Source organism: Carcharodon carcharias, chromosome 11, assembly GCF_017639515.1.
Source record: "Carcharodon carcharias isolate sCarCar2 chromosome 11, sCarCar2.pri, whole genome shotgun sequence".
Classification (NCBI taxonomy): domain Eukaryota; kingdom Metazoa; phylum Chordata; class Chondrichthyes; order Lamniformes; family Lamnidae; genus Carcharodon; species Carcharodon carcharias.
Window position 1 is genome coordinate 73740060 of NC_054477.1, and position 10707 is coordinate 73750766.

The 10707-nt window shown below is 43.6% G+C and overlaps 1 protein-coding gene across 1 annotated transcript in view; it reads right to left on the reverse strand.

Annotated features, from left to right (window-relative positions):
* LOC121283837 (transmembrane protein 182-like) overlaps window positions 1–5079 on the reverse strand; it is a 76771-nt gene extending 71692 nt beyond the window's left edge. Inside the window, exon 1 of the mRNA XM_041198616.1 lies at window positions 4866–5079. Coding sequence (XP_041054550.1) covers window positions 4866–5021 — 156 coding nt within the window. The 5' untranslated portion in view covers window positions 5022–5079. The remainder of the gene's footprint in view (window positions 1–4865) is intronic.
* Between the last annotated feature and the right edge of the window lie 5628 nt (window positions 5080–10707).

Here is a 10707-nt window from a genome sequence, read left to right on the forward strand (position 1 = left end):
GAAGACTAAAGCTATTTTATTTAGGTTCAGTATAAACTCTGTACTCTTACCACTGGCTCCAATCCTTCCATGGCCAATGATGCAGGCTGAGTCAGACACAATGGCCCAGGGTTGTGGTCAGTGACAGGCTAACAGTTCTAGTGTTCATTGCACTCACAATTGCCCACAAATTTTATAGAGGATTTTGCACAAGGTGTAGCCATAATTAGAAATCCAAGATATTGTGGTGCCTTTTATAGGAGGTCTTGGACTGCGTGAACAGAGCAAGCAACTGTTGGTGGAATCACCCCAGATTTGCACTAGGTGCATTGCAACCAGGGAAAAGTATATTTTACCCGCTGGCCGCAGTGGCAGCTTTTCACACCATATGGTCCCATTCTTGCCTCGTTAATTATGCAGCCACAGAAAACATGCTGTCTGGCTGTTGGGTGGCCTCTGATTTGCCCGCTATGCTGTTACCTCACCATTTCCTCACACAGAGCAGCATATTTAAACTGCAGATGTGTACACACTTCTCAATGCTTGCAGCCCAGGAGGGTGCTGGTGAAGACATGACCCCAAAAGCAAAGAAGAGTGCAGCCCTCCAATTCAGTAACATATCCCTGGGATGCCTCCTGCGCACCTTGGAGGCCTGCCACAATTCCTCTACCCTCACTCTGGCCACAAGGACCACGCTGGCTTGGGAGATGGTGGCAGAGGTGGTCAGTGCAAATGCTGCACACAGGAGGTCGGCCATCCAGTGCAGAAAATGGATGAATGATCTCATCCATGCCGCCAGGGTAAGGCAACCATCTCATCACTCTAAACTCACACCTGCACATATTCACTGGTATCTCACTCACTGCCAGCTCAAGGGACATTACCATTCATTCTCTCACACAAACCCTCTCATCACTATCTGGCCTCATATCCTCTGGAGACTGCCTCCTCAGCCCTCACCATCTTGAGGCCACTTGCGCAGATCAACATGGTCCCCCAGACACACCCTGGGATACCCCCCTGCCCTAGTACAGCCCTCCCCCTGCAACCTCTTCCTTTGCCTGAGGCCACTTCTCCCCCTTCCCCAAACAAGCCCTCATCCTGCAGCCATTGAAAAGCCACATCCACCTTATAGACCTGCCCATGAGCTCCCCTAAAAGTGATGTGTTGCTGCTTCTGAAGCTTGGTGCTAAGGAGTACAAGTGCTGCCCGAAAAAAGGTAGGCAAACAAACCTTGAAGTCCCAAGCGAAGTGCAGCTCGCCAGGTGCACGTCGCTTATGTACAGTTGTGAAACACGTCGGTGTGCAATCACACTGTCATGCCCAGATGATTCAGCATGGGGGGAGCTGATTCCAACGAGCAGGCCTTATATTGCTATGCAGATGTATTAAAATGACATTCCCAATGTGTGACGGTGGAAAACACAGCCCGCCATTGATGGGCGGAGTGAACAATCGCAAACTGGTTTCATGATGTCGTGAAACCGATTTTTGGCCTTCCCACCATATTGTCCACTCACATCCACTCTGAAAATTCCGCCATGTTTATCTCCTTAACTAATCAGATTGAAGAATCTTTATTTAGCCTAAATGGATTAAAAAAATGTGAATTCACTTGAATAAATTTTAATATTTAGAATGAAGCTCTCACACAAAGATCAAATTTACAAATCCATATCCGATTTGTAGTTCCAGCAAGCCAGGGCTTCATCCACATCCATTTGGCCCTGAAGGAGGGTGGCTTCCAATATGCTTGAGACCTTTTGTGATCAGTGGGTACCACAGCAACTGGAGATACAGTAGACTAGGGTAATAGTATTGTTATTTATTTTTGATGAATTTCCTTTTCTTTGTGATTTTTTTTCTATTAGTCCTGCTCCTCTAAAAGGAGGCACTTATGTTTAATGACGTAAAGTTAAACTGGGCCTAGATTTTTGTGGAGTTATGGAAACTCCAGGGATCTTAAAAATGGTGGGCAGGACCCAGATCCAGAAGTTCTGTCCCTATTTCTGACGTTTCTTATTTTTGCCGATAGAGGAACAAGGGTGAGTCATGACTCAGACATGAGGGAAGTCTGAAAGAAAGCAGGGCCTTTTGAGTTGAGTGCTGAGTTCAAACAGACCCCACAGTGATATTCTTCAGCGTGTCAGTTACAAACTTTTAGAATAGATGGGAAGAGGGATGAGATCTGTAGAATTGCCAAAATTCCAAGTTATTTTAAATAGCCTGTCCTTTAAAAATTGGGAAAAAAAACTGCCTGCTTGCACCTGAGTTGAAAAGATTTGTGCTAGTAGTTTCAATAATTGTTTGTTGACATGACCTTAAGTGCTATGATTATAGTATTATCACTGCTTGATTGCTTTCCACAGCCTATCATTATCATAATGAAGAGCTGTAAGTTCGCAGTTTGGCTGATATCTCAAAAAGATTATTAGAGAATTAGCTGTCTTTGATGTGGAGCTATGAATACAAATATTTGCTTTCATAAGGGATTAAGTGCCCAAGGGGATTTAAATGTATTAAGTGGACTTTGATGAATGAGAATATTTTTATATATATTGTGAAGCCGGTAATAGATACTTAGAACTTTATTTTATTTCATCTTAGCATAGTTCCTGAGGTCTACCCGTGGTGGATACTGGCTGAGTTGACATGGAGGCTGTAAAGGCAAAGGATGGTGGATGTCAGGAGCATGAGTTGGCATAGGGCTATAAGGGGCCATGGGGGTTGGTTGGTAATCATGAAATGACATGGGTTGGTATGTATGGTCATGGAGAGTGGGTGGCAGGGGGAGTGTGAGGGGAGTGAGAGGCAAGAGCTGGAGGGCCTAATGATTAAAAGATCAGCTGGGACAAAGCCCTAAAGAAGCAAGGCGGGCCTCCTAACCAGACTGCCTCAGCACCTGGCAGACCATGTGGCTGCCTCCGATCTGCGTCTGGGGGGTGGCCAGCCTTACTTCATCCCATACCCGCCACCCATCCCCTTCCCCAAAGATCCTGCTATTTGGGGCACTTTTTCCCAAGACAAGTGCAGCGAGCTGGGAGATTTCCCAGCTCTGCGCAGCCATCCCGGGAGCGAAAATCCAAGTCCCATTGTCTCCTCTCCTATGTAATTAAAAAAGGCAAAACAACAGCAGCATGGACTCATAAAATCAATTCCTATATGCTTGGCCAGTGAGCCAACTGGATTTTTGCCAATAGCATACTTTACGAAATCAGCCCCAGATTGTGTAACGTTGCTGAAGAACCTCCTAAAAGCTGGTTTGACCCAATATGCCACTTTTGCTCACTCTACATCAGTGGTGCCAATCTCGCTGACTGGAAAATCTACCCTTTGAAATATTAGCACTGTCTCCATTCATAAGAGTATATAGTTACTAGGTTGGATAGTTCTTTTACAGGGACAGTTCTTCAAACCGGCATGAGTATCATGCTTTAAATTGTGGGCTGAAGTTACTGTTAACTTGTTTACTAGAGTAATTTAATACTTGCATTGGTTGCTCAAAATACTTTGGGGAGTGTATTTGTTTTGCTCAAAATTTAACAGTTGAACCGATTTGCAAAATCTCACCAGTCTTTAATGCCTTAATCAGGGTAACTGAAATGATTAGATCTAGATAAATCAAATACTGACATGATAATATCTGTAGCAATATAACTATCATTTCTATTTAGAAAAGCGAATTTCTCACTCAGAAACTTTCATTTTACTCTGAGACTTTAAACAGACATGTCTACAAGTTTGTTTAATAATTATTTGAACTTTATTCATTAACTTTATCCCCAACTATTTCAAAACGCGGCAATATTTTTTCATGGATTTAACTTGATAGGTTTTTTTTGTTTCATTTTACAAATTGCACAATAAATTCCTCTCGGTAAACGTCATCGAAATTAGAAGCAGCTTTACTTGGATCAGAAATTCCTGTCTTAAACTCTCTGGTGATTAATTTGTCATAAACTTTGGAACTAATGAGTATTTGTGGTAGCCCTGTGTTGTCAGGGGTGATCTGTACCCGTGGTGTCAGCTAGCTGTTTTTTTTTCCTTCTTCCAGGCTTCAGGGCCCACTCCATTTACCAGTTTTTTTGTTCTTTCATTTTTTTCTCACTTAACCCATTACCTCTTTAGTATTCATACATTTTCAAAATTTCTCAAATATGTTTTTTTTAATTTCTCTCATTATGCCTCCTAACTTATTATTTAACCTCCAATCTCTAGTTTTCTTTTACAACTTTATAGATCAATTTATTTCTTTGTGTGTGCATTATTTCTTTCACTTTGTCTTGCTCATCTGGAATATCTTCCAGTTGTGCAACATACCTGTTCCTTCCACAGATGTTGTTTTGATTTGCTGAGCTCTTCCAGCAGTTTCTCATAAGGTGGGGGTAGGGGACTGCAACATAATCAATTCTTTTCAATCATTAACACATGTGTTACAGAAAATGAGCACTGTTTAATGTTAAAAGTTTCCCATTCTTTCCAGTTGATTTGATGGATGGTGGGCAGATTAGGAGACATGAGGCAACAGCTGAAGAAAATAAGTGACTGGGAGAAGCTGCCTCAGCACAAACAACATATTGACCTGAAAATGAAGCACCATCATAAGCTTTGTCTTGGCTATGTCTCCAGGAGACAGTGACGCAACTGGAAACTTACACCTAGAATTGGGATAGCTTTTAAAAAAAACTTTAGTTGAACAGGATCTACAGTTAAACAGTTGTAAACTAAGGACTGATTTATTTGTTTTCTGTTATTTAGAGTGAATTTGGAGTAAACATTCTGAATATAAATTTTTAATACTGAAGTTATTTTCCATTTAGCTTTTCTTTCATAGAAGTTACAGGCGTACATCACAAGCAGAAACAGAGAAATCGTAACTCACTGACCTGTCCAAAATCCAGTTCTGTGCTATTTTTTGACCGAGTACAAGTCTCGGTAGCAAGCAGCCAGCAATTGGTGCAGAAAGTCAACAGAGAAAAAATAACACCGAGAGTACTAAGTAATCTGGCAATAACTATAACTTTTGACTTTGAAGTTTTCATGACTTCACGAAGGGTTGAAGAAAATAAACGAGTCTCCACTCAGCCTTTGCTCCCAGTGAAGAGTGAGAGTAACCGGATGGATCTTTGCCTAGCCCTGCCTATTTTTAGATCAATAATGACAGTCTGAAAATTACTGACCTGCACAGGGCTTTCTTTTTGGTGTTCAGCCTATTAATAATTATATCTCTAAAGTGCTGAGTTTGTGTTTGACTATTTTAAAGATTATTTCTGCTTTGGCAAGATTAGGAGGAAGAGCCATGCAGCAACTTTGTGCTTGAACTTATTGACATCTAGGAGCATTATACAAAGATGGAAATTGGGATTGCTGTTGCCATCTTCTTCTCTGCTCCTGCTGTTCTACACTAATGTCCTTTAGGGAAGGAAATCTGCTGTCCTTACCTGGTCTGGCTTACACGTGACTCCAGACTCACAGCAATGTGGTTGACTCTTAAACACCCTCTGAACAACAGCAATTAGGGATGAACAATGAATGCTGGCCGAGCCAGCGACAGCCACATTCCAGGAGCAAATATGAAAAAAAGACCTGTTCTCACATTTTCCACAAATGAATTTCCTATTTGCAGCTAAAATTAGTTTGATTATGCCTGGCCTTTTAAACTGCTGCTGTAACTGCCTATTATGCCCCATTTCAAATGCAGAATCTTCCATTGAGAAGTGTTTCTCATGCCTGGAACCCACCACATTATTCTAAGTAAGCTGATCCCAAAACCTGCAATGGGGGTGCCAACACTACCTTGCATTCACCTAGGCTACAGCCCCATTCTTATACCTGGCGAAGAAAATTCAGGGTCCATAGTCCATAAGTTCAGGGTGAAATTGGTTAACAGTTAAGCAAGGCATGGACTAATCAGAAACTAAGCATAGATTTGTGAAGGTCAGGTCATGCTTGACTAACTGAGCTGAATTTTTTGAGGAAATCAGCACCTATCCCGTAGTGGAAGTTGGGTGAATATATTTATAGCTAAATTTTCAGAAATTGGTATTGGTCACAGGAAGAGAAATAAATGCCTGGCAATAGAAACAATGGGCAAGATTTTACAATTTTTCCAGGTCCTGACTGCATCAAAGGGGAAGCAGCAACATCCTGTTATTTTGCCTCTGGTGGGCTGCTAATTGGTTTGAGGGTGGGTTTCCCTGCCAATTAGTGGTGTTAAGCATATGATGAAGGTGGGACTTGTAAAGGGCAGGTTTGATTTAAAGGCATGATGGCAGCAAGTTTGCACTGTTAGGGAAGCCTGAGCTGAGCAGGAGGAGAAACAGAGGCCTAGCAGCCAGGACAGGGCTACCCTATGGTTTTCTGACATAGACCTTGAGGTTCTGCTGGAGGCAGTAAGAGAAAATGGTGATAAGTCTTCTTCCCAGAATGTGGTAGGATAAAGCCATCCAGCCAGATTAAACAAGCCTGGCTGGAAGCGGCAGAAAATGCCAGTAGCCAAAGTACTGTCGGAGGACCCGGGTAGGGTTCCCAATTCCAGCTGGGCATATTCCCTGAGATGTCGGTAGAAATGACTTTATGGAAAGCCAGCAGTGTGGTGCATGTGAATTCTGAGGGAAAGAGGAAAATACACCAACTTTAATTAGGCCATCAGGATGAATTTGCAGCCAGAGTGAATAACAATTAAAGTTTAGAGGGAAAAAAAGCTTTAAGGGGCTCGATGCAAGATCTGACACTATGGTTTCATACAGGCATATTAAGAACTGCTAAACAAAAACAGAATTACCTGGAAAAACTCAGCAGGTCTGGCAGCATCGACGGAGAAGAAAAGAGTTGACGTTTCGAGTCCTCATGACCCTTCGACAGAACTTGAGTTCGAGTCCAAGAAAGAGTTGAAATATAAGCTGGTTTAAGGTGTGTGTGGGGGGGGAGAGAGAGAGAGAGACAAGTGGAGGGGGTTGGTGTGGTTATAGGGACAAACAAGCAGTGATAGAAGCAGATCATCAAAAGATGTCACAAACAACAGAACAAAAGAACACATAGGTGTTAAATTGGTGATATTATCTAAACAAATGTGCTAATTAAGAATGGATGGTAGGGCACTCAAGGTATAGCTCTAGTGGGGGTGGGGAGAGCATAAAAGATTTTAAAATATTTAAAAATAATGGAAATAGGTGGGAAAAGAAAAATCTATATAATTTATTGGAAAAAACAAAAGGAAGGGGAAAACAGAAAGGGGGTGGGGATGGAGGAGGGAGCTCAAGACCTAAAGTTGTTGAATTCAATATTCAGTCCGGAAGGCTGTAAAGTGCCTAGTCGGAAGATGAGGTGTTGTTTATGGGGTCTCCTCTACATTGGAGAGACCAAACGTAAACTGGGCGACCGCTTTGCAGAACACCTGCGGTCTGTCCGCGAGAATGACCCAAACCTCCCTGTCGCCTGCCATTTCAACATTCCACCCTGCTCTCTTGCCCGCATGTCTGTCCTTGGCTTGCTGCATTGTTCCAGTGAAGCCCAACGCAAACTGGAGGAACAACACTTCATCTTCCAATATTAGTCAGAGATATCAGCAGTACCTTATCTCTCTCCCTCTTTTTTCCTTGCAGGAGAAGATAGCAAATAGCGCCAGGGAAAGGGTTTGCATTAGAGGAGGAGTGCCCAACTCATCATCCTGACAACTATGGAGGAAGAGGCAATGAAAATTACCAGTGTGTCTCTGCATGAATAAGGGGGAAATCCCTGTAGGAGAGGGTGAAAAGATACTAAATTAGATAAATGGAGTACATTTCTCCTGTGCAACAGCATGTCAAAGCCTCAGCTCCATTGGAAAGCCTCAGCTCTGCAGAGACATCTGCTATTCAAGGTGAGTTCTTGTGGTCACCTTCTTTTGTCTTCCACAGGGTCAGTCGCGGAGTGGGAGCATGACAATACAACTGCATTAACAGGTGTCTCTCAAGAAACTGAACCTCCGAGCCAGCACCTTCACATCATTCACCAGTGCAGATACATTGGTGGATACTCATGTACGGTTAGATCAGGATGCAGCAGGTGGACAGCATGGCACTAGTGAACAGGAGGAAGTGACAGAGGCAGCTGTGGACACTCCCCCTTGGAGGATAGAGGACAGACAGCCCTGCTCATCAAGTACAGGTGCACAGCCTCTGCAGTCACGGGCACGAAAGCTCTACTTTGACCAGGACTGTGAAATGGGGTATCCTCATGTTGGAGTTCCCTGAATTTGTGTGGAGTCATGGCTGAGAATGGAGGAGTACATTCAATGATTATGCGTTACCATGGCTCATGAACCCAGGAGTTCCTCCACTGAGGGCATGGCCAGCCTTGTGGAAAGACATATGCACCAGCACTCAAACTGGATGCAAGAATAGCGCATTGACATGCACTGAATACATCCAACACTCTGCCACGTTGACCTTTCAGTGGTGTTGATGGTGCAAAGATGCATGGAGTGAATGCCAGATGCACTCCAGCTGATGGTCCTCTCCAGCGATCCAGAGCCCCATCAAAGGGCTGAGGCAGTCCCAATGAGGAGGATGGTGCCAGTCCTTAGGGGGCACCATCATCATCATCATCATCATCAGCAACATTGGCTCCTTTAACTCAGAGACCACCTGTAAAACAGGGCTCAGTGACAGAGGCTGCCGCTGCATTGACATCAGTGTGATCCAACAGCAGCACCCTCTTCCAAGCCAACATACCCAGCATTGAGCATTAATCACTCAAAACCAGCTCCACCTGTATGCCTAATACCAGATTCCCGAGGCAACTGCTCTGCTCGGAACTCGGTCACAGCAGGAGGCTCCCAGGAGGACAATGGGAATGCTTTAGGGAGGTCCTCAAAGCATCCTTGAGGAGGCCACACAAACCCACCATCTCATGGGAGACCCTGGCATGTGACTGACCAAAATGGTAAAGATTCATTTGGGAAGGCGCTAAACACATTGAGTAACTTCGTCAGGAACACACACAAGTGAAATTGAGACATCGGAGAAAGCGCACAAACAGCTTTCTAACAACTCATCTACCCAACCCTCCAAGCACCAACAACCCCACCTACAGCAGGCTACTCACTGGATTTATCAGCCATTGTAGAACCCATCACAGAACCCATCAAACTGGAGTGGAAGCAAATCATTTGCAATTCTGAGTAACTGCCTAAGAAGGAGCCATGGTGCGGAATTTTACAGCCCTGTCACTGTAGGGACGGGGACATAAAATGCGGCGAGTCATTCAAAAGCCCATTTACTTCGGTGGGACCATAAAATCCCACTGGCATAAAATTCCGTCCATGGAAATTTATTGAAAGGAAGCTTAAGTGCGATAGACAGCGTCAAGTGGGCTTTACCTTTAAGAACACAATTTATTTTTGGTCTTCATGACCTAAGGTTGTCTGATCTAAGTCTGTCATGATAGGTCAATGAGGTTTCAATGATGTGACACCCTGTCCATCATTGAAAGGAAAAGATATCAAGAAGCTGTTAAAGTAACTCTGTTACTGCATTCAAAGGGGTCAAACTGAGAGCTGCAGTCAAAAAGCAGGGAACCCAATGAATCATCTAAAAAGAGCTGAAACCAACAGGAGCTGGCCATTTCACGGTGATGGTATGACAATTTGCTGAGAACATATTTGGACATTGTATTGCTATAGCATTGATAAGAATAGAGTAAGGAGGGCATTATAATGCCAGTAGACTAAGAAGGGCATTCTGATGCTTTTAAATCTATTAGCCTTTCCTTTCCCTTTAATAAACATTTTATTTAACTTGAGATCTTTTGGGTAATTCAATATTTCCCTTGTGGCTCATGGGTCAAAATGTTCGACAAATAAGTGAGAATAGGACAGCAAGGCTCACATAAATCTAAGAAAAGGGCAATATGCCAGGTGAAAGTTCACCTCTCACTTATTGTCCTTATTTCCTATAAGAAAGTTAGAATGAATATCATAAGCATTAAAGGAATGGAGAATACCAAGTCTGAAGGTCTCAAATGAGTTGCTAAACTGTGTCATTCTTGTAAATATGCATCACTCTAAACTGCATAATTATTCCTCACCTGAGTGCAGACATAGGCCTGAATATTTCCCTTGTCGGGTGTGCACAATCGGCGGGCCCGGAAGTGGACGCGAAATGCATTTCCACCTGCGATCGGCCCCCAACCGCAATCTTACGCTGGCTGGCCAATTAACAGTGAGCCCGCATGAAAAGTGCCCAGAAAAAGGCTCAGCACTACCGTTGGGGGCGGGAAGAGGGCAGGCCCCAATGTCACCGCGGGTGCTGGTGAGCACTTCCAGTGGCAGACAGATGCCTCAAGGAGCCGCAGACCTCCAAATAATAAAATAAAGCCCAGAAATGTTGCAAAAAATGTCCATGCAGCACAATCAAGTAAATGAATACAGTCTCCAGGTATTTCTTTTTATTTTCAATGCTAATGGAGATTTCATCCGGCCCTTGGATGAGGTTTCATCAAAAATGTAAAAGCCACCTGGACGATTGACCCACCTGCCATCAGGTCATGAAAAATCTCTGACAATTGGGCTGTTACGGGGCTTAATTGCCCTCTTAATTGTTGGTGGGCATTCTTCCAACTTTTGCGCTCGCCGCCAAGCGAAATATTGTGATGGTGCACGATGATGTCAGAAAGCCCACCCGATGTCATCTCACACGATTTCACGCCCGTTTGGGCTGGGCATGCACCCACCCGTGGAACTTAAAA